At 37.5% G+C, this 24,766-nt stretch overlaps 1 protein-coding gene across 1 annotated transcript in view; it reads right to left on the reverse strand.

The window, feature by feature from the left end:
* The window catches only part of LOC127872175 (isoleucine--tRNA ligase, mitochondrial-like), a 49,178-nt gene continuing 24,412 nt past the window's right edge, over positions 1-24,766 (reverse strand). The window contains exons 13-25 of the mRNA XM_052415508.1: positions 24,306-24,451; positions 23,356-23,516; positions 22,676-22,778; positions 15,433-15,523; positions 13,676-13,784; positions 13,021-13,123; positions 11,196-11,321; positions 7,768-7,896; positions 6,969-7,075; positions 4,947-5,101; positions 4,322-4,509; positions 1,471-1,615; positions 1-146 (exon numbers count right to left, since the gene is read on the reverse strand). Of these exons, the coding sequence (XP_052271468.1) occupies positions 1-146; positions 1,471-1,615; positions 4,322-4,509; positions 4,947-5,101; positions 6,969-7,075; positions 7,768-7,896; positions 11,196-11,321; positions 13,021-13,123; positions 13,676-13,784; positions 15,433-15,523; positions 22,676-22,778; positions 23,356-23,516; positions 24,306-24,451 (1,709 nt within the window). The remainder of the gene's footprint in view (positions 147-1,470; positions 1,616-4,321; positions 4,510-4,946; positions 5,102-6,968; positions 7,076-7,767; positions 7,897-11,195; positions 11,322-13,020; positions 13,124-13,675; positions 13,785-15,432; positions 15,524-22,675; positions 22,779-23,355; positions 23,517-24,305; positions 24,452-24,766) is intronic.

Consider the following 24,766-nt stretch of genomic DNA (forward strand, 5'->3'; position numbering starts at 1 on the left):
TTATTCCCAACCAGACGCTAGCACTGCCATGCAGCGTTTGCAGGGCTCATTAGAATCATCTGCCATGAACCGACGACAACGCTCGCACAGAAAGCGGTCTGTATCCTTTAAAATTATCACATATTTCTCTGGTGACCCAAAGCCATCTGAAATTATATACAACTTGAGTTTTACTAACATACCATTTTCTCTTTACATTTTTTTGTTTATGATAAATGTATGGTAATCTAATGATTGTTGTGAAAGTGATGTAAACAAAGCATGAGTATCATTGAAAAGTGAGGTACAGTATCTCAATACAGAAAAGGCAATCACAATTTCAAACACAACATATCTTGTTTTGCAAATAAAATTAGCTTAAAAATGCATGATTATCAGCAACAAAGTTCTGATCAAAACAGGACATAATGCAGGTTAACCAGTGGAATCCTACTTTACTGTACTAACATACATAGATTCTTTTATTTTATACAATATTGACCAAAGGGAATGGCCTGGGACCATATTAACGCAACTCAAAACAAGGGACAAAATTGTCACAAAACCAGGTTTTCATTGTGAAAAAAAAATCTGATAAAGGGAGAAAACTCAAACTGAACTTTTGAAATGACCAAAAAAAATTAACCCCCTTTGTAATTTTTTTTTTTTTTTTTATATCTATTTTTAGTCGTGGCGACCTTGACATTGGAGATATTGACGTGATTCTTTCGTGGGACACACTGTCCCATGATGGTGAACAAATGTGCCAAATGATTTTAAAATCTGACGATGAACGACATAGTTATGGCTCGGACAAGCTCATTTATGGCCATTTTTGACCTTTGAACTCAAAGTGTGACCTTGACCTTGGAGATATCGACGTAATTATTTCGCGCGACACACCATCCAATGATGGTGAACAAATGTGCCAAATGATTTTAAAATCTGACGATGAACGACATAGTTATGGCTCGGACAAGCTCATTTATGGCCATTTTTGACCTTTGAACTCAAAGTGTGACCTTGACCTTGGAGATATCGACGTAATTATTTCGCGCGACACACTGTCCAATGATGGTGAACAAATGTGCCAAATGATTTTAAAATCTGACAATGAACGACATAGTTATGGCCCGGACAAGCTTATTCCGCCAGCCCGCCAGCCAGCCAGCCAGCCCGCCAGCCAGCCAGCCAGCCAGCCCGCCCGCATTCGCCAATCTAATAACCAGTTTTTTCCTTCGGAAAACCTGGTTAAAAATCTCCCTTTTCACATTTTTTAACAGAAATGTGTACATGAAAGTTTTCATATGAGATGCAAATTTTTTCCACAAGAAGCATGTCAACACAAGAACCATTTGTGGATCCTTTTAACAGAGTGCAGAATTCATGGTTTTCAGGAAATAACTTTCCTCTGAAAAAAAGCTTTATGGACATGGAGTTGTTACTCTAGGCATACCTTTCATGTGGACATTGCAGACGCCATTGACATACCTTTCATGTGGACATTGCAGATACCGTTGATTGCCTGCACGTCGTCAGGGATCACCATGAGGGGTTCCTCAGTAAGGGTGGTGCTGGCTGTCTGCAGGATCTCACACAGGGGGGACAGGCTTGATGTGTGCTGGGGCTGGAGCTCCTGAAACACAGCATACAACATCAGAACACAACACACAACAGGCATATCAGAACACAACAAAAAAACGCGAATATCAGAACACAACAAACAATGTGCATATCAGAACACAAAACACTCATCAGAACACAGCATACTAAAGGCACATCATAACACAGCATACAACTGGCACATCAGAACACAGCATACAACAGGAACGTCAGAACACAGCATATAACTGACACATCAGAACACATCATACAACTGGCACATCAGAACACGGCATACAACAGGTACATCAGAACACAGCATACAACTTGCATATCATACCACAGCACACAGCAAAACACATCATACCACAGGCACATCAGAACACAGCATAAAACAGGCACATCAGAACACAGCATGCAACAGGAACATCAGAACACAGAATATATCTGGCACATCAGAACACAGCATATAACTGGCACATCAGAACACAGCATACAACTGACACATCAGAACACAGCATGCAACAGGCACATCAGAACACAGCATGCAACTGGCACATCAAAACACAGCATACAACTGGCAAATCAGAACACAGCATACAACTGGCACACCAGAACACAGCATACAACTGGCACATCAGAACACAGCATACAACTAGTATATCAGAACACAGCATACAACTGACTCATTAGAATACAGCATACAACTGGCACATCAGCCATTGGCACCTAACATTTGTTCAGGCAACTTTATGTTCTGAGAAAACTCATAGAATCTATGTCCTTTCCACAAAGCAATTACAGATCATGTGTGGGCAATTACAGTCAAAATCTTATTCATTTATTCATTTGAAAGATGTACTATCGCTTTGAATGGTATGCTATGGTGTTGTGTTATTTTTGCTGCTCTTAGTCTAAAGATGCTCACCTTTTGGTTATCAACTTTTATTTTGTGAACTGTTGTTTTGACCAATGGCCCAAACCACATTAACTTTGCATTTAAAATATAGCTGTTAAAGGGGCCTTTTCACAGATTTTGGCATGTTTTGAAGTTTGTCATTACAGTAGACTCTCTGTAAACCGGACGGTCTCGGGACCGGCCTAATCGTCCGGTTTTCAGAGAGTTCCGGTTTACCAAGAGTTTTCATATTGCCGAAATATACACGGTATTCATTGTGTACATAATCAGATAAAAATAAAACAAATCGTATACATTTACATGTACCATGTGATAACTGTACGCAGGTACTGATGATGTTAATTGCATTCTTAAAAAATGTGTTTTTAATCGATTAAAGGCAAATACTGATGGATGGATATTTAACAGTCATATTTCTAACAGTTTATCTGACAAACAAACAAACAACCATTTCAGCGTTAAAAACATGGCTATAAGATCTTTTAAAATACCCGAGAAGATCTCAAGAAAGTGATCGTCGCAACGGCATGCATTAATTTCTTAATTTAGTTGTTTATCATAGGCGATAATAAATAATTAATAAAACGATCGAGTCAATCACTTTTTGGTGTTACCGCACGTCTATTATAGACATTCACAGTTTGTTTACATTACTTAATCGGAATCCCATAGCGCGGTAATGACTTGACACCTTTATGGTTTGTTTAATCCGATTATCGATAATTGCGCGAGCAAAATGTGACACCGCACTCGGTTTGCCGACTAGGTATTGTTATTTTCACGCCTCGGGCATCTTGAGAATTTAGACCGTCCGGTATACTCAATGTATTTTACGTTGAAAATGACAAAATTTACGGAGATACCCGTCCGGTTTCCGGTTTTCAGAGAGTTCGGTTTATTCAACATTTTTTAACAAAGAAATAGAAGGAGAAAATACGGGACTGGCCCGACCGTCCGGAATCGGGAGAGTTCCGGTATTCCGAGAGTCCGGTATTGGCAGAGTCTACTGTATATGCTTTGTATTGAAAAATGTCAACATTGGATCTAAAAAGCTCCAGTAAAAAATAAAGAATAAAATTTAAAAGAAGAAAAAAAAGCAACCCTCAGCAGGGCTCGAACCAATGACTGCTGGAGTCCTGGAGTAAAAAGTCTGCCACTTAGACCACTTGGCCATCCTTCCTCATTCAATGACTGATGTATTTTATACTTTATATAAGCAATCCTCGTAATTTCACAAAATATAACGACAACAACAGAACTCTCCAAATTATTCAGTCGTTTCGCATTGCAACGCTTCATAATTTTCAGGTTTTTAAAATGTCAAAAGATGCATATAATGGCTATTTTAGAGCATGGTAAATGTCCAGTATTACAGTTTCCTCACAAATATCATAAGTAAAACAAAAATATATGAATCTGAAACAACTTTTTTCAATTTTGTCAATTAACCAAAACGTGAAAAGGCCTCTTTAAAAGTACATTGTCTACTTCAGTGTAGTTTTATTAGAAAGCAAATAATTGTGAAACTTGCCTTTAAATACAAATATTTTAAAAGTAGTCATGGTAAACAGTACACCATATAACTGGGTCAAGGCCATTAAACTGGGTCAAGGCCATTAAATTGGATCAAGGCCTGGGTCAAAAAAATCTGCTCAATATGTTTGTGTTACTATAATCAATCTCTGATAAAAGTCCATGGACCCAGAAACACTAGGGATGTTTAATTCCTTTTAAGTCTATAGAACTAACTAAAAGCCAGCGCTTCTACATCCAACCCACATAGACACAAATTAGACAGATGCATAGTGCCTGTATATGTACCTGAAGTTTACTATGCAGCAGCTTGCTACAGAAGATCATTGCATCAAACTCTAGGGAGGGCTCCGATCCGAGGATGTCCATCAGGTGCTCTCGAATGTCCAGTACCGGCCCAAGCGTGTGCACGATCTCTGGGTTGTTCCACTCAGATGGAAGGTTAAACCAGCCTGTCTTAAACAGGCTGTCCACATCTGGGAAGCAAGCATTGTCAGCCTTATTTGGATGTCTAGTGTTAAGAATTATTTAAAATGGTTAAAGACATTTACTGATACGTTATCATTACAAACAAAATGTGTCTTCAACAGATCGGGATTTGTAATGATAACCTATTATTTAGCTGTTGCGTTGTTTAACTGAATTCATAGAGCAAATCTTTGGTTGATTTTTCAATAAACTTTATATAAACATCATCCAAAGTATTGCTGACAAAATTCAGCTTAACAATTCAACAAATAAATAAAACTATTTGTTGAATACACAAGTGCTTCAATTAGCATGCAGTCTTCTGATAAATCATCAAAAAACTTAAAAATCTATTTTTAAGCTACTGGGTATGTCAGAACAAAATTCCAATAATAAACCAAACAAAGTGAAGAAAGAAGCCTTTACTATATAGTAAATAAAGTACCTGCTTTTCGTTTTCCAGGCGGGTAGTGCTGATAGAGGTCTTCAGTCAAGTGAGGGAGAATGGGAGCTAGGGCTCGGGTCAACACGTCCAGGATGTGAAACTGGGCCGTAAGACTGGCCCGACGTGGTACACTGTCTTCCTCACTACAGTAACACCTGCCATGATGCACAGTATATGAACAGCCATTACTTAAATGTAATGCTATGATTTTTTATTTAGTTTTTCTGTGTGACAATGCGTTTTATCATAATTAACAAGAGCGCCGCATGACGGAGCAATATACGCCCGATTCGTGTGCCATTGGAGATGATACACTGATGATTGATGTATTTGTTTTGAATATAAGCAAAAAAAAATTTCAAAAATCGCGAAAAAAATAAACCCGATGAAAATATCGCAAAATAAAACTGGATAAAAATATTGCATAAAAATATTGCATGTGTTAATCGGTTGCATGTCTCCAATCAGACCTGACTGATATATAATCTATATACTACCTCTGACCAAGTTTGGTGAATTCAACTTGAACTAGAGCTTTGTCACTGAATGTGACTTATACCCCCATACCACTTTGACGCAGGATAAAAAGTTGTTTAAAAGTTTCGGATGAATACAATTTGAATTAGAGTCCGGACAAAGTGGCGCCGTTGAAAATGCACTAATTGACCCTATGACCTAGTTCTTGACCCGACATGACCCATATTCGAACTTGACCTAGATATCAACTAGATGCAACTACTGACCAAGTTTGGTAAAGATCGGATGAATACAATTTGAATAAGAGTCCGGACAAAGTGGCGCTGTTGAAAATGGACTAATTGACCCTATGACCTAGTTTTTTACCTGGCATGACCCATATTCGAACTTGGCCTAGATATCAACTAGATGCAACTACTGACCAAGTTTGGTGAAGATAAGATTTATACAATTTGATTTAGAGTCCGGACAAAGTAAAATGCACTAATTGACCCTTTGACCTAGTTTTTGACCCAGCATGACCCATATTCGGACTTGACCTAGATATCAACTAGATGCAACTACTGACCAAGTTTGGTGAAGATCGGATGAATACAATTTGAATTAGAGTCCGGACAAAGTGGCGCCGTTGAAAATGCACTAATTGACCCTATGACCTAGTTTTTGACCCGGCATGACCCATATTCGAACTTGGCCTATATATCAACTAGATGCAACTGCTGACCAAGTTTGGTGAAGATCGGATGAATACAATTTGAAATAGAGTCCGGACAAAGTGGCCCCTTTGAAAATGCACTTATTGACCCTATGACCTAGTTTTTGACCCGGCATGACCCATATTCGAACTTGGCCTAGATATCAACTAGATGCAACTGCTGACCAAGTTTGGTGAAGATCGGATGAATACAATTTGAATTAGAGTCCGGACAAAGTGATGCCTTCCGCCCGCCGCCCGCCGCCCGCCAAGGGGTTTCACATAATACGTCCCGTATTTTATACGGGCGTATAAAAAGCGAGACAGTAATTTCAAGAATGAAAATACGTATATTGTCTCCTGTCCTACGTTCTCACTCAAATTGTTGTATTTAATATAAATATCAATGGTAGTGGAGGGGTAAACATGTTGTAAATAGTTCACCCTTGGAAGAGTTATGTCTATCGAGGCCAAAGGCTGTTACTGTTTTAGAGGCAGTATAAACTATACCCAGAAAAATGTGAGGTTTATATAAACAATACTAGCTCGATCAGTATAGATAACGTTCAACTTCATTCTACTTTAAAATTATGCAAAAAATGGTAAATGTCAAATTTTACAAGGCCAAGTCTAGTGAGGTATATAAAAAAAAAATCCCACAAAAAATCAAAGACTTTATGTCCTATGTGTTTTTTTTAGCGATGCAACTTAGTTTGAGAGAGACATATATATAGGCAGTTATGTGTGCCTAACAGAATGAACAATACATACAAAGTCAATATAACCCCCATTTGCTAGCTATATACATCAAAACACTTCATGTAAACAATATATATGGCACAAGTGTTCACCTATCTTTAACGATGGAGGCATAGAATTTAGACACATCATCATTGCAGAACTTGAGCACATGCTGAAGGAGTTTGGCATACTCAAAGTCTTCATAGAACCCACATATCTGCAAAATAGCATTTTACACCACACTAAGTACATATATAATCACACTCATGTCAGCAATCTATAATTGACAATATGCTACTGCATTTATAACCATGCAAAATGCAAAAAACCGATCGCATTCAAAATTACTGTATACATGTATTACGATTATCAATACATTCAGCTGTGAACAATTGAGCAGAATCCGCCAAGCAGTTTGGGAACTATATATTCCATAGAGGAAAAACAGGGAAAGGAACATAATTCTGCCAAAACACTTTGCAGCCAAAAATAATTTCTTTAAAACAATCTACGCGTTAGGGTCATTTAACTTTGAAAAAATAAGCAAAGTTACAAACAGTGGTAAAACAGAGTTGAAAATACAAAATTTTGGAATTATGTATTCTGTAGGGGGAAAGCACACAAAGGGCTGTAATATCTTCAAAACTTGTTTCAGCCAAAAGTTCTTTATTTATGGTCATCTACATGTTTTTTTAACTTTGAAAGTAATTAAAGAAGAGTTAAGGATGTATATAAATGGCGACATATGGACTAACAAGTTAAATGCTTAATGCCTCCCACTCAATTAGGGGCAAATGCATAGATACTGGCAAAATGTTATATCCTCCACCCCCGATTTATGGATAAATACTTAATGAAATCCATGTTTAGATACATTCACATATTTTTGAAGTCAAAAGGTACTCCTACCTTTGAAGCAAGCTGGTAGAGCTGATACAGCATGTATTTGTCCTGCGGCCACAAGGAATCATAGTGGACCAGTGGGCCCTCGTTCTTACAGCTGATGTTGCCCAAGAGGAAACGAAGGGTCGTTCTACACTACAAACATTTACATAATCATGCACGTTTGTAAACAAATAACTCCAATATGCTAATGTTTTTAAAACAAGAGCACCACATGACGGTGACCTTTGACCTAGTGACCCAACAAGAGATGTGTTTGTCAGAAACACAATGCCCCCTACTGCGCCACTTTGAAATAAAATTTCTATTTACATGTATCATTTGGCAGGTATAGACATCATCTCCCTTTAAAGCTTTATTACTTCCCTTGGATTTTGTCCAATCCAACCGAGGGGGGGGGGAGGTCTGTAGAGAGTTAAAAGTTAAAAATGACCAAGTCAGACATCACTGACAACCAAGGCCTGTGGTTTATCAAAGAGATCATAGTCAGAGTTCATCATGTATGTATGGACATAAGTCCACTGGTATTTAATGAAAACTAGCATTCACAAATTAGAACAGGTAAGAAATGATAATTATATCAAGAGATGTGTTCGTCAGAAACACAATGCACCCTATTGCCTTCACTTGAATTTTGTCCAAAGGGGGGGGGGGGGGGGGTCTCACAGTTAATTATGACCATGTCAGACATCACTGACAACCAAGGTCTGTGGTTTAAAAGAGATCATAGCCAGAGATGATCATGTATCTATGGACATAAGTCCACAAGTATGTAATGAACATCAAAGAAATTATAATTATATCATTTAAAACAAGAGGGCCAAGATGGCCCTAGTTCGCTCACCTGAGAGGAGTCGGTTCATTCAATCTTTACCAAATGTCAAACTTGACCTAGATATTGTCCAGACAAACATCCTGGTCAAGTTTCATCATTATTTCATCTGCAAGTCATGATCAATGTACCTATGAAGTTTCATGATCCTAGGCGTAAGCATTCTTGAGTTATCATCAAGAGACCATTTTTCTGAGTTGAGTCACCTTGACCTTGACAGCCATTGTGTGAATACGTTTTTTTGGCACTGTGACCTTGACCTTTGACCTAGTGACCTGATAATCAATAGGGGTCATCTGCGAGTCATGATCAATATACCTATGGAGTTTCATGAACCTAGGCATAAGCGTTCTTGAGTTATCATCCAGAAACCATTTTACTATTTCAGGTCACCGTGACCTTGACCTTTGACCTAGTGACCTGAAAATCAATAGGGGTCATCTGCGAGTCATGATCATTGTACCTATGAAGTTTTATGATCCTAGGCATAAGCGTTCTTGAGTTATCATTCAGAAACCATTTTACTATTTCAGGTCACCGTGACCTTGACCTTTGACCTAGTGACCTGAAAATCGATGGGGGTCATCTTGGAGTCATGATCAATGTACCTATGAAGTTTCATGATCCTAGGCATAAGCTTTCTTGAGTTATCATCTGGAAACCATTTTACTTTTTCGGGTCGCCGTGAGCTTGACCTTTGACCTAATGACCTGAAAATCAATAGGGGTCATCTAAGAGTCATGATAAATGTACCTATGAAGTTTCATGATCCTAGGCCTAAGCGTTCTTGAGTTATCACTCGGAAACCATTTTACTATTTCGGTCATTGTGACCTTGACCTTTGACCTACTGACCTGAAAATCAATAGGGGTCATCTACGAGTTATGATCAATGTATCTGAAGTTTCATGATCCTAGGCATAAGCGTTCTTGAGTTATCATCGGGAAACCATTTAACTGCTTTGGGTCACCGTGACCTTGACCTTTGACCTAGTGACCTGAAAATCAATAGGGGTCACCTGCGAGTCATGATCAATGTATCTATGAAGTTTCATGATCCTTGGCATCAGTGTTATTGAGTTATCATCCGGAAACCATTTTACTATTTCGGGTCATCGTGAGCTTGACCTTTGACCTAGTGACCTGAAAATCAATAGGAGTCATCTGCTAGTCATTATCAATGTACCTATGAAGTTTCATGATCCTTGGCATAAGCGCTCTTGAATTATCATCCGGAAACCATCTGGTGGACGGATGGACCGACATGAGCAAAACAATATACCCCCTCTTCTTCGAAAGGGGGGTGGGGCATAATGAGAAAACTGCCCCCCTCCCAGCAGCCATGTTATTCAACTGACCGGAACCATTTTTGAGCTCAACTCTCGTATCAAAAAAACAAATGTTCTGAGCAAGTTTTATGAAAATTGGGCCAAAAATGTGACTTCTACTGTGTTCACATTTTTTCACTATATACATATAGAGAAAAATGCCCCGCCCACTGGCGGCCATGTTTTTTCACCGATCCCGACCATTTTCAAACTCGTCAGAGATATCAATAAAACCAATGTTTTGACCAACTTTCATGATGATTGGGCAAAAATTGTGACTTTTAGAGTGTTTACAAGGTTTCTCTATAGCCAAATAGGGAAAACTGCCACTATATACATATAGAGAAAAATGCCACGCCCACTGGCGGCCATGTTTTTTCACCGATCTCAACCATTTTTGAACTCGTCCGAGACATCAATTGAACCAATGTTTTGACCAACTTTCATGATGATTGGGCAAAAATTTCGACTTCTAGAGTGTTTACAAGGTTTCTCTATAGCCAAATAAGGAAAACTGCCCCGCCCACTTGCAGCCATGTTTTTTAACGGATCGGAACCACTTTTGAACTCAACCAAGATATCATTAAGACAAACATTTTGACAAAGTAACATGAAGATTGGGCATAAAATGTGACTTCTACAGAGTTTACAAGGTTTTTCTTTTTTTTGACCTAGTGACCTAGTTTTTGACCCGGCACAACCCAGTTTCGAACTCGGCCAAATTTCATTGGGACAAAGCTTCTGACCAAGTTTCATGAAGATGGGAAAAGAAATGTGGCCTCTAGAGTGTTTAAGAGCAAATGTTAACGGACGGACAGACGACATAGGACGGACAAAGACCGGTCACAAAAGCTAACCTGAGCAATCAGGTGAGCAAAAAATTGTATCTTATTTATTGCCATAGTAAAAACTTCTTGCACATGGGATATATATAATACTGGACCTCGAGTATAACAGTAGTTCAACTTTTAACATTTCATTGCACATAATTGTTAAAAACATATGGGCCATGCTCTGTGAAAGCGGGGCTTAATGCATGTATGCAAAGTTTCGTCCCAGATTAGCCTGCGCAGTACGCACAGGCTAATCAGGGACGACACTTTCCGCCGAAACTGGAATTTTGCCAATGAGAGACTTTCTATAAAAAGAAAATAGCATAAAAGCACTGCACAGGCTTATCAGGGACGACACTGTACGCACATGCATTAAACCCCCTTTTTCACAGAGCGCCGCTCATATTAATTTTTAATCAAGCAGCCAAAAATGAGTGTGTACACTGTAGAGCTCAGCTCTGATGTTCTCCAGCTTGGTTGTCCCGATGGAGCTGTGAGACTGCAGGTTGGACACAGCGGCCCACCATCGCAACACGTCTGCACCATACCCCGGAGTCTTCTCCTGGTTCTGACGTACAATAACACGTACACTTTTATATAATGTTTGAGCACTTACATCAGTAAGATATAGGGCTGATATACTGAAACGGGTAAATTTAGCAAAGTGAAAGTAATAATTTAACTGCTTAAGGTAAACTGTTCACTTTTTACATAACTTCATCTGCTATTTATCTCCCTGCCTTTCTGACATTCATGGAAAAAGCTTTAATGATTTTACTTTAAACACAAGGGAGGGGGGGGGTATTCTGATGCCTTGAACAAGTAAAGTTACTTATATATTATTCAAGGAGGGTGGAAGATATATCCTAATGAGTACAGGGCACTTGCCTTGCTGCCATGAACAAGTAAAGTTACTTATATATTATTCAAGGAGGGTGGGAGAAATATCCTAATACGTACAGGGCTCTTGCCTTGCTGCCATGAACAAGTAAAGTTACATATATATTATTCAAGGAGGGTGGGAGAACTATTCTAATGAGTGCAGAGCACTTGCCTTGCTGCCATGAACACATAAAGTTACTTTTATTCAAGGAGGTTGGGAGAACTATTTTAATGAGTACAGGACTCTTGCCTTGCAGCCATAAAGAAGTTAAGTTACTTTTATATTATTCAAGGAGGGTGGGAGAAATATCCTAATGAGTACAGGGCACTTGCCTTGCTGCAATGAAGAAGCAAAGTTACTTAAATATTATTCAAGGAGGGTGGGAGAAATATCCTAATGAGTACAGGGCACTTGCCTTGCTGCAATGAACAAGCAAAGTTACTTAAATATTATTCAAGGAGGGTGGGAAAACTATTTTAATGAGTACAGGGCACTTGCCTTGCTGCCATGAACAAATAAAGTTACTTATATATTATTCAAAGAAGGTGGGTGAACTATCCTGATGAGTAAAGGACACTTGCCTTGCTGCCCGTGTATATTGTTCAAGGAGGGTGGGAGAAATATCCTTATGAGGACAGGGCACTTGCCCTTCTGCAATGAACAAGCAAAGTTACTTATATATTATTCAAGGAGGGTGGGAGAACTATTCTAATGAGTACAGGACACTTGCCTTGCCACCATGAACAAGTAAAGTTACTTATATATTATTCAAGGAGGGTGGGTGAACTATCCTAATGAGTACAGGACTCTTACCTTGCTGCCATGAACAAGTAAAGTTTCTTTCATATTATTCAAGGAGGGTGGGAGAACTATTCTAATGAGTGCAGAGCACTTGTCTTGCTGCCATGAACACAAAAAGTTACTTTTATTCAAGGAGGTTAGGAGAACTATTGTAATGAGTACAGGACTCTTGCCTTGCAGCCATAAAGAAGTTAAGTAACTTATATATTATTCAAGGAGGTTGGGAGAACTATTTTAATGAGTACAGGACTCTTGCCTTGCTGTCATGAACAAGTTAAATTACTTATATATTATTCAAGGAGAGTGGGTGAACTATCCTAATGAGTACAGGACTCTTACCTTGCCGCCATGAACAAGTAAAGTTACTTTTATATTATTCAAGGCGGGTAATAGAACTATTCTAATGAGTGCAGGACACTTGCTTTGCTGCCATGAACACATAAAGTTACTTTTATTCAAGGAGGTTAGGAGAACTATCCTAATGAGTACAGGACACTTGCCTTGCCACCATGAACAAGTAAAGTTACTTTAATATTATTCAAGGCAGGTAATAGAACTATTCTTATCAGTGCAGGGCACTTGCCTTGCTGCCATTGACCACAATATCTGGGTCGACCACATTGCCGAGAGACTTGGACATCTTTCTGCCATTCTCATCCATCGTGAAGCCGTGCACAACCAGGCTCCTGCCATCAGAGGAATACACAAGATGATGGTCCCCAAATGTGCATGTGTTCGAGCATTTTTAACATAAAACCAATTTTTATGGGGCCTCAATCTGGAAAAACCGGACTTAATGAATGTCAAGTGACGTGCTAGATTACACTGTCTGCATAGGCTAATCTGAGAAAGACTTTTGGCTTAAACTGGATTTTTGTTGAGAAGAGACTTCCTTTGAATTAAGGCGGAAAATGTCGTCACTGATTAACCTGTTTGGACTGCACAGGCAAATCTGGGATAACACTTTACACACATGCTACAAGCCCAGTTTTCCAGGAACAAGGCTCTTGTGTACATCAAACCATATTTCATTTGATAACATTCAAATAGCTGATCTATAACTAATTATTAAGAGCTATGTAACCCGCAGTGTTACTTTTTCTGGTCTCCAGTATATTTGGAATAAAATATTTAAGTTAATACATTTTACAAGTATCCTTTGTGTAACACATGCAAATCTCTGAAGAACCATGCCATCAACTTTCAAAGAATTATATCTACAAGTCGTAAGATCGTACTTGTAAGGGGCTTTCCCCTGCAGGGCCACCGAGGTGAGCAATGAAGACAGGAACCAGCCTCCAAACTGGTCTGTCCCCTCTAAGTACACATCTGCCTGCTTCCCTGCACCTGGTTAACAAGGGTCTCAACTCGCAAAACAACCTTTAACAGGTAACATGCAAAAGTTTGCTTTACGTGATTTGTTTAGTCTTTTTAGTGATACTCACCTGACAAACATCAGAAACAAATTGATACACATGTGATATTGTGCTCAAAAGGTTACATGTGATATTGTGCTCAAGAGGTTACATGTGATATTGTGCTCAAGAGGTTACATGTGATATTGTGCTCAGGAGGTTTCATGTGATATTGTGCTCAAGAGGTTACATGTGATATTGTGCTCAAGAGGTTACATGTGATATTGTGCTCAAGAGGTAACATGTGATATTGTGCTCAAGAGGTAACATGTGATATTGTGCTCAAGAGGTTTCATGTGATATTGTGCTCAATAGGTTTCATGTGATATTGTGCTCAAGATGTAACATGTGATATTGTGCTCAAGAGGTAACATGTGATATTGTGCTCAAGAGGTAAAATGTAATATTGTGCTCAAGAGGAAACATGTAATATTGTGCTTAAGAGGTAACATGTGATATTGTGCTTAAGAGGTAACATGTGATATTGTGCTCAAGATGTTACATGTAATATTGTGCTTAAGAGGTAACATGTAATATTGTGCTCAAGAAGTAACATGTGATATTGTGCTCAAGAGGTAATATGTATTATTGTGCTCAAGAGGTAACATGTAATATTGTTCTTGAGAGGTAACGTGTGATATTGTGCTCAAGAGGTAACATGTAATATTGTGCTCAAGAGGTAACATGTGAAATCGTCCTCAACAGGTAACATGCAATATTGTGCTCAACAGGTTACATGTGATATTGTGCTCAAGAGGTGATATGTGATATTGTGCTCAAAAGGTAACATGTGATATTGTGCTCAAGAGGAAACATGTGATACTGTGCTCAAGAGGTAACAACTGATATTGTGCTCAAGAGGTAACATGCGATATTGTGCTCAAGAGGTAACATGTAATATTGTGCTGAACATGTGGTTTGTTGCCATGTTACAAACAAGTTAAATATTGAAAAAATGCTAAGTTTCCTTATTATGTATCATGTTATAGCTAACCAATCAAGTGTTTGTTTCTTAATGTGTTATGCCGCCAAAGTTGAGATATGTTGCCAATTAAGTTCAGGCACCTAACAACACTAGTATAATGCTGTAAAACTAAATGTCATGTTGCCTAATATAAAATTTGCCAAGTATGTAATATGTGGCCTAAATGATAACATGAGATATTTTCTGAAATGAGATATGGCGCCAAACATCATTGATTTAAATGTCAGTGATAATCCTTATCAACAGGAATTGGTGGTACATAAAATGAACCAACAAAAGTTAACAGCAATTACTTCAGTAGACACAATTTAGCTTCAGTGGTATTTTAAGAAATACTCCAGATTAATAATTATAAGCTGCTTAACAAAAATAGCCTTGATTCTAAAATAATTTTACTAAAATGTTTTCTGCAAATAAATGTGACGATAATTCAACTAAATTTCGCTCATATTTACTGCTTTTGCTGTTGTTGCTAATAGTGCTGTTTAACCAGGATAATTGTGGGTTTCTTGATAGAAAGATCAGCAAATATCATGTTAGCATGTCCTCTCTAAATATTTCTCTAAAATGTGGATACATGTCCATGTCCACGTACCAAGAACAGCTGCCCATGAGGAGCCACTATCAAACCAGATATCCAGAATGTCTTGACCCCTCTCGTAATCAGCCGTCTTACCAGCCCCTAACTGAAACAACACATGCTACCAGCATTTAAGGGAATGTACAGGACCAATGTAAAGTTTGAAAGTTCTTAATGGAAGAAAATCGGATAAAAGCGGAGAGTGTCATCCCTGCACATGCTTATAAGTGATGAAGTTTTACGCTCTTGTATTAAGCCCCGTTTTCCCAGAGCGAGGTTCCTTTATTTCTTACTGAGTACCGGCATGTTCAGCTTACCAAAAAATGAATCAATCATGCATTAAATTTTAACATATTAATCAAAACCCTTTAATTCACAGTTACAGTCACAGTGTATAAGGTATGACATAGCCTTATATGAGGTATGATTAATCCTGCTACAACACAGGAGATGTTTGTATGCATGTATGCCCCCTGCCCTAACTAACAACAAGATGTGTTTGTGAAACACAATGTCCCCCTATATGACGTTTGACCTTGTAGGATGACCTTGACCTTGACCCTTCACCACTCAAAATATGCAGCTCCATGAGATACACATGTATTTCAAATATAAAATTGCTAGCTTCAATATTGCAGAAGTGACATTACATGAGCAATTTTGACCCATATATTTGACCTTGAAGGATGACCTTGACCTTGACCTTTCACCACTAAAAATGTGCAGCTCCATGAGATACACATGCATGCCAAATATCAAGTTGCTATCTTCAATATTGCAAAAGGATTCATAAAATTAGCGATTTGGGCCACATATATTTGACCTCTGACCTTGAAGGATGACCTTGACCTTTCACCACTCAAAATGTGCAGCTCCATGAAATACACATGCATGCCAAATATCAAGTTGCTATCTTCAATATTGCAAAAGTACTCATAAATGAGCGATTTTGGCCGCATATATTTGACATCTGACCTTGAAGGATGACCTCGACCTTGACCGTTCACCACTCAAAATGTGCAGCTCCATGAGATACACATGCATGCCAAATATCAAGTTGCTATCTTGAATATAGAAATACTGCAAAAGTGAACATTAAATGAGCGATTTTGACCCATATATTTGACATTTGACCTTGAAGGATGACCTTGACCTTGCCCTTTTACCACTCAAAATGTGCATCTCCATGAGATACATATGCATGCCAAATATCAAGTTGCTATCTTCAATATTGCAAAAGTTATTGCAAATGTTAAAGTTGGCGCAAACCAACCAACCAACCAACAGACCAACAGACAGGGCAAAAACAATATGTCCCCCACTACTATAGTGGGGGGACATAAAAATTATACCGTTAAATGGTTTCAATTCTCAAAAATTACGCAAAATTGCCCAAAAGTCCTATTTGTCTATGGAAAACTAAATATGCAATCTCACTTTTACGTTGCAAATACCCATGTCCTTTAATAATAAGGAAATGGATGTATGAATATTTTTTACCAAAATTCTGAAAGAATTATCCTTGCTTGATTCATGCTGGTGGAATGAGTTAATTTAAAGTTTCTAAGATATTGAAGACATTTTTAACAAGAGCTGTCAGAGGACAGCGCACTCGACTATTCGAGTGCTTGACATTATAACGTAAGCCATCATGGGGAAATTGTTCATATTCAATAATTTATTAGACGATCTTTCAAAAACAAAAAAAGGAAAAAACAAGATGTGTTTGTGAAACACAATGTCCCCCTATATGACGTTTGACCTTGTAGGATGACCTTGACCCTTTACCACTCAAAATGTGCAGCTCCATGAGATACACATGCATTTCAAATATAAAATTGCTAGCTTCAATATTGCAGAAGTGACATTACATGAGCAATTTTGACCCATATATTTGACCTTGAAGGATGACCTTGACCTTGAACTTTCACCACTCAAAATGTGCAGCTCCATGAGATACACATGCATGCCGAATATTAAGTTGCTATCTTCAATATTGCAAAAGTATTCATAAAATTAGCGATTTGGGCCACATATATTTGACCTCTGACCTTGATGGATGACCTTAACCTTGACCTTTCACCACTCAAAATGTGCAGCTCCATGAGATACACATTCATGCTAAATATCAAGTTGCTATCTTCAATATTGCAAAAGTACTCATAAAATGAGCAATTTTGGCCACATATATTTGACATCTGACCTTAAAGGATGACCTTGACCTTGACTGTTCACCACTCAAAATGTGCAGCTTCATGAGATACACATGCATGCCAAATATCAAGTTGCTATCTTGATTATTGAAATACTGCAAAAGTGTACATTAAATGAGCGATTTTGACCCATATATTTGACCTTTGACCTTGAAGGATGACCTTGACCTTGCCCTTTCACCACTCAAAATGTGCAGCTCCATGAGATACATATGCATGCCAAATATCAAGTTGCTATCTTCAATATTGCAAGTGTTATTGCAAATGTTAAAGTTGGCGCAAACCATCCAACCAACCAACAGACCAACAGACAGGGCAAAAACAATATGTCCCCCACTACTATAGTGGGGGGACATAAAAATTGTACCGTTAAATGGTTTCAATTCTCAAAAATTACGCAAAATTGCCCAAAAGTCCTATTTGTCTATGGAGAACTAAATATGCAATCTTACTTTTACGTTGCAAATACCCTTGTCCTTTAATAATAAGGAAATGGATGTATGAATAATATTTTTTACCCAAAAATTCTGAAAGAATTATCCTTGCTTGATTCATGCTGGTGGAATGAGTTAATTTAAAGTTTCTAAGATATTGAAGACATTTTTAACAAGAGCTGTCAGAGGACAGCGCACTCGACTATTCGAGTGCTTGACATTATAACGTAAGCCATCATGGGGAAATTGTTCATATTCAATAATTTATTAGACGATCTTTCAAAAAATAAAAAAAGGAAAAAACAAGATGTGTTTGTGAAACACAATGTCCCCCTATATGACGTTTGACCTTGTAGGATGACCTTGACCTTGACCCTTTACCACTCAAAATGTGCAGCTCCATGAGATACACATGCATTTCAAATATAAAATTGCTAGCTTCAATATTGCAGAAGTGACATTACATGAGCAATTTTGACCCATACATTTGACCTTGAAAGATGACCTTGACCTTGAACTTTCACCACTCAAAATGTGCAGCTCCATGAGATACACATGCATGCCAAATATCAAGTTGCTATCTTCAATATTGCAAAAGTATTCATAAAATTAGCGATTTGGGCCACATATATTTGACCTCTGACCTTGAAGGATAACCTTGACCTTGACCTTTCACCACTCAAAATGTGCAGCTCCATGAGATACACATGCATGCCAAATATCAAGTTGCTATCTTCAATATTGCAGAAGTGACATTACATGAGCAATTTTGACCCATATATTTGACCTTGAAGGATGACCTTGACCTTGAACTTTCACCACTCAAAAAGTGCAGCTCCATGAGATACACATGCATGCCGAATATCAAGTTGCTATCTTCAATATTGCAAAAGTATTCATAAAATGAGCGATTTTGGCCACATATATTTGACATCTGACCTTGGAGGATGACCTTGACCTTGACCGTTCACCACTCAAATTGTGCAGCTCCATGAGATACACATGCATGCCAAATATCAAGTTGCTATCTTGAATATTGAAATACTGCAAAAGTGTACATTAAATGAGCGATTTTGACCCATATATTTGACCTTTGACCTTGAAGGATGACCTTGACCTTTCACCACTCAAAATGTGCAGCTCCATGAGATACATATGCATGCCAAATATCAAGTTCCTATCTTCAATATTGCAAAAGTTATTGTAAATGTTAAAGTTGGCGCAAACCAACCAACCAACAGACCAAAACCAACAGACCAACAGACAGGGCTAAAACAATATGTCCCCCACTACTATAGTGGGGGATATAACAAAATTATTTATTTTTTTTTGGTGGGGGAGTTGAGAGGGGGTATAATGTGGGGTATGGTCATTTATTAGACGATCTTTCAAAAATAAAAAAAGGGGAAAAAATGGGGGGGGGGGAGGTTGGGTGGGGAGGGATTCTGGGTAGGGGCGTGGGGTATTGTTTAGGTGGGTGGAATCCATTGTGGTATTCAGGTAAGTGTTGTTTTGTCAAAGTATTAATAAAATGTGATCATAAATAAAGAAGTTATGGCAATTTAAGCAAAATGTTTAATAATCTAAGTGTAAAAGGGGCCATAATTATGCAAAAATGATTGATAGAGTTGTCTGCTCTTGTTTATAGGTTGGGGTCATGTTGGTAAACAAGTATGCAAAATATGAAAGCAATATGTCAAGGGACAAAGAAAATATTTGGGGTAGTACGAAAACTTTAACATTTGCACGCTAACGCTAACGCAGACGCCGGGGTGAGTAGGATAGCTCTACTATATATATTTTATATATAATAGTCGAGCTAAAAATACATATGGAATGAGTGATATATTGACGTCATCATTTGATGACGTTCAATTGAACGAATGATAATGGTGACTAAAATTCGTTAAGCTCCAGCGCATAGCAGCGATTTGATCCTCTAGGAAACTGGCCCAACGCGTTTGCTGAAATTTGACATGTATATGGACCAGAACGCGATCTACTCGATGGCATGTTCGTCATTTATGGGAAAAATCTAGTTTTTTATAAAACGACGAAAAAGTGTTTTTTTTATTGCGCAATCGCTATAAATACGTGGCTTGGCTGGAAGTACATGTAGCGTTAATAGCAACCCCAAGACAATTCACCCCCAGGAGACAATTCACACGCTTCACAATTCAAATTTGATTTAAAAAAAAAAATTCGTACCCAAAATATTTCGTACCCATATTTTGTTCGTACCCATATTTTGTTCGTACCCATTTTTTTCGTACCCAATTGTTTTTTGTTCCCAAATTTGTTTGTAACCAATTTTTTTTTTCGTATCCATTTTTTTCGTACCCAAATGTTTTACTTTCCCAAATTTTTGTACCCAATTTTTTTTTCATTGTCATTTTTTTCGTACCCAATTTTTTTTCGTACCCATTATTTTCGTACCCAATTTTTTTTTCGTACCCAAATTTATTCTTACACATTTTTTTTTCGTACCCATTTTTTTTCGTACCCAAATGTTTTCCGTACCCATTTTTTTCGTACCAACATTTTTTTTTTCCTACCCAAATTTGTTCATACCCATTTTTTTCGTACCCAAATTTTTACGTACCCAAATTTGTTCGTACCCAAATTTTTATTTGTACCCATTTTTTTCGTACACAAATAGTTGTTTGTATCCTAATTTTTTTCAAACTAGTTTTTTTTGTACTCAAATTTGTTTTCGTACCCAAATTTGTTTTTTTTCCTACCCACATTTTTTTCGTACCCATTTTTTGTTTGTACCGAAAAAAAAATCAAAATAATCGGTTTTCAATTTGATTTGATCCTCCCACTCATTCCATTCCGCGAAACCCTTAAGGTGTCGCAACTCTAGTATCTAAGTTTCAACTTTTCTTTTTATGGTGGTGACTTGACAACTGAAAATGACAGTTCCAGTTTTATATTTTGACAAGCTTATTACCAGTATATTCTCATACAGCCCACAATAACTTGCACCTATATTTTGTAATCCTTCGGTGTTTATCTTTAGTTTAAACCTATTTATTTTAGCTTGATTGCATCGAAAGCCTCGGGCTTATTGAAACGCTCTCGAGTCCGTTTCCTGGGCCTAGAACCAGTACTTGGTGTCTTTGGGGGAGATCTAAAGAACGCTCCCATAGTGGGGATCGAACCCATGACCTCCCGATCGCTAGGCGGACACCATATCCATTACACCACGGCGACATTCATCTTATCTTTTATTTTTATCTTTATTTCCATATGTTCATGTTTTTTGTTTTTGTTGTTGCTTTGTAATATTTCAAAGTAAATTACAGATAAGCTTACACAATAACATTGTGAGCAATACATATCAAAATCAAAAATTGATCATAAATATTCTTAAAAAAATTAACATTTTACCCTAAAATGACTATGAAAATTAAAAGTTAAATTTACATATTTATATGTAGATTATTTTAGAAAAGTTAATTATATTTTTTTTTTTACTTCCAACAAACTAATTTGTTTTCTAAATAAAGCATTTGCATTACCTTGCAATCATATTTTAAGTTAAAAATACAATGACATCTGTTAACCCTTTACCACTTAGATACACATTTTCACACATTTGTAGTCCCTCAGAAATTTAAATTTAATTAAAGACCTTTCTTACTAGACTCTAGTTTTAAAGGCTTCATTTCCAACCCTTAGTTACTGATGAGCAGCAAACAGCATAAAACCTGAACAGACTGTGAGTTACTCTGATCTTATGTTCTTGTTTTATGCTGTTTGCACATAACCATTTTCGCTTTGCATCTGAGTGGGAAAGGGTTAACAAGAGGACCACAGGCCCAAATTAATGTGCTCATCTGAGACCCCAAGGAAGTCTAAACTGTTCAGGGCAGGTAATATTCACAAGGTTTCACAAAAGTCATCTAGCAGCTATGGCTTTTAACAAACCAAAACTATTTTGGAAACTCAGCACAGAAATCATGACAACACAATAGTCTGAGAAATTTTCTTGGTGAGTTGGTTAAAAAAAGGCAAATTCTAGACTTCTCAAATAGTTTTTCTATAGCCACATAGCAGCCATGTTTTTCAATTGACAAAAACCATTTGTCAGAGAAATCATCGGAACAAATATTGTGAGCATGTTTTAAGAAGCAGACCAAGCAAATGTGACTTTTAGTGTGTTCACAAATTTTTGTTTCTAGATTTTTTCTAGAGTAGTTAAAAGGTGTTCTACAATTTGACCTGGTGACCTATATAATAAAAGAATTTGACCCATATTCAAACAAGCTTAGATATTGTCTAAATATAGATTGTCACCAAGTTTCATTAACAATCGGTCATAATTGTGGCCTCCAAGTTTTCTGGACCCACTTGACCAAGATTCAAACCCAGCATAGAACATGTCAAAATAAACATTTTGAAAAGGTTTTATTAATAGAGACACAAATATAACCATTAGTGTGGTAACCCAGATTTTAACTCGGACTACATTTTGGTCAAGATAAACTTTTATCAAGTTTCAGGAACTATGACATTCATAGTTTTTCCTTTGAAATCTCCATTGACAACATTCTGTGAGGCATTCTGTATGTCAACTAAGAAGACAGAGCTGCAACCAGTGTATACCTGGTCAAGAAGTGACTGCGGCAGTAATTCCTCATCTGAGAGTGACCACCAAATGCCAGACCCCTCCTTGGCAACCAGGGTTTTGATGTGCTCTATTATAGGTCTGTTACAAACAAGACAATCATCATCATGCAGTTCTATGTTTATAATGATGTTTTTTTTATATTTTTTTTTATTTTGCTAGTATAATTAATTAAACAACAAGAGATGTGTTTGTCAGAAACAAAATGCCCCCTACTGCGCCGCTTTGATACATGTTTCTTGACCTTTGACATTGAAGGATGACCTTGACCTTTCACCTCTCAAAATGTGCAGCTCCATGAGATACACATGCATATCAAATATCAAGTTGCTATGTGAAGGGACATAAAAGTTATGAGCATTTTTCGAAACCTTAATGCGAAACCTAAATGCAAAGTGTGACGGAAAGACAGACGGACGGTCTGATCACTATATGCCCTCCTTCGGGGGCATTAAAATCAAAACTGGTATATAACTTATTTACTATCTCCTTTGTTAAATCAGTCTGTGTTCTGAGAAAAAATTGTGCATCTTTATAATCTGAGAGCTTTCCTCATTTTGGCAAAAACATGTGAAGGAAAAAGAGGAAAATCTACTAATCTATGGAAAATAATAGATTCTACCCCAAGAAACCTCCGCAGTGATGGGTCATTGTTTACCTGGAAGTAAGAGCCTGCTTGGTTTGTCTGTGGTAGAACACAGGTATAGGCACGCCCCAGACACGCTGTCGTGAGATACACCAGTATGACCGGGAACCCAACATGGCCGCCTTGCTGGACGCCAGACTCGATGGAAATATAGTGACATCTTGAAGGCATTCCTGAAATTGTATAACAAACTTAATAATAAGGGAGAAACAGTATAAATGTAGTCTTAAGTGGCTTATAATTAGGAAGGTTTGAGCATTAAGTAATTAACAAATATTGATAATAGCCAACTCTTTTTTGTTGTTGTTGTTTGCAACAATTTTCTTCCGGGTTTTTTAATTAATAGTCCTTTCATATTCTGATTAAATAATATTTGCATGTTTTCTTATTCAAATGTTCTTTTGTTCAAGGTTACATGTTTCACTGATATATTCTACTGTTTAATATTCCATAAAGATTAAGACAAACGATTGTTTCCTGTTAAAACATTTTTGCCAATAAAATTCTTTCTTGTAGTAAAAAAATTCAACATATTTATAACTATTAGCTATTTTGCAATAGTCTTCTGACAATGAGAACAATTTTTCCAAATACACTAAGAACTGGTTCTTCCCTGGATATTGTCTCAAGAGTGTTTTTATAAGCCCAGGTAATTTTTAAAAACTAAATCAATACAAAAATGTGCTAAAAATGCAGTTAAATGGGAAACTTGCTTCTAAGTGTTCTTCATGTAAACATTTTAGTAAATTTCTGAGCTTAAAATATCATGCAGGCCCAATTCCAATCAGAACATGTGTTCTCATGCTGGCTTGTTGATGAACTAAATCAATAAAAGAATGTGCTAACCAATGCAGTTAAATGGGAAACTTGCTTCTAAGTGTTCTACATGTAAACATGTTCAGTAAAACTCTGAGCGTTTTATGTAATGAAGACTTAATTCCAATCAGAACATGTGTTCTTACGCTGGCTTGTTGATGAAGTGCCCTGGTGTCAATAAACCACTGTCTACTGGTGCGTATGATGACAGGTTTCTTGGTCCGCCAGTCATACGGGTAGCTGTGAGTGAACGCCTCCTTGCGCAGTAGCATGTCGCCAAGCTTCTCAAGGACTAACAATCAAGAGAAAACTCTCATTTATAATCCTAGGGCATATTTACTAGGGATGGAAAAATTATTTGAATATTCTATTGAATGGTTATTATTCGAATAACAGAATTGATATTCGCATATTCGTAATATTTGTTCAAGCGTAAATGCCCTACTATTTAATGGCCTGCGAGCTGCTTACTAATTGGCACCTGAAATCATTTGGGAATACATGTAACATGTTTGATGTAACGTTCTTCGTGTCAAACTGATAACGCGGCCCGTATCAGCATTGATTGTGTAATGCAATATACGCACTCTAAGAAAGGCCTCGAACT

This window comes from Dreissena polymorpha, chromosome 3 (assembly GCF_020536995.1).
Source record: "Dreissena polymorpha isolate Duluth1 chromosome 3, UMN_Dpol_1.0, whole genome shotgun sequence".
Lineage (NCBI taxonomy): Eukaryota > Metazoa > Mollusca > Bivalvia > Myida > Dreissenidae > Dreissena > Dreissena polymorpha.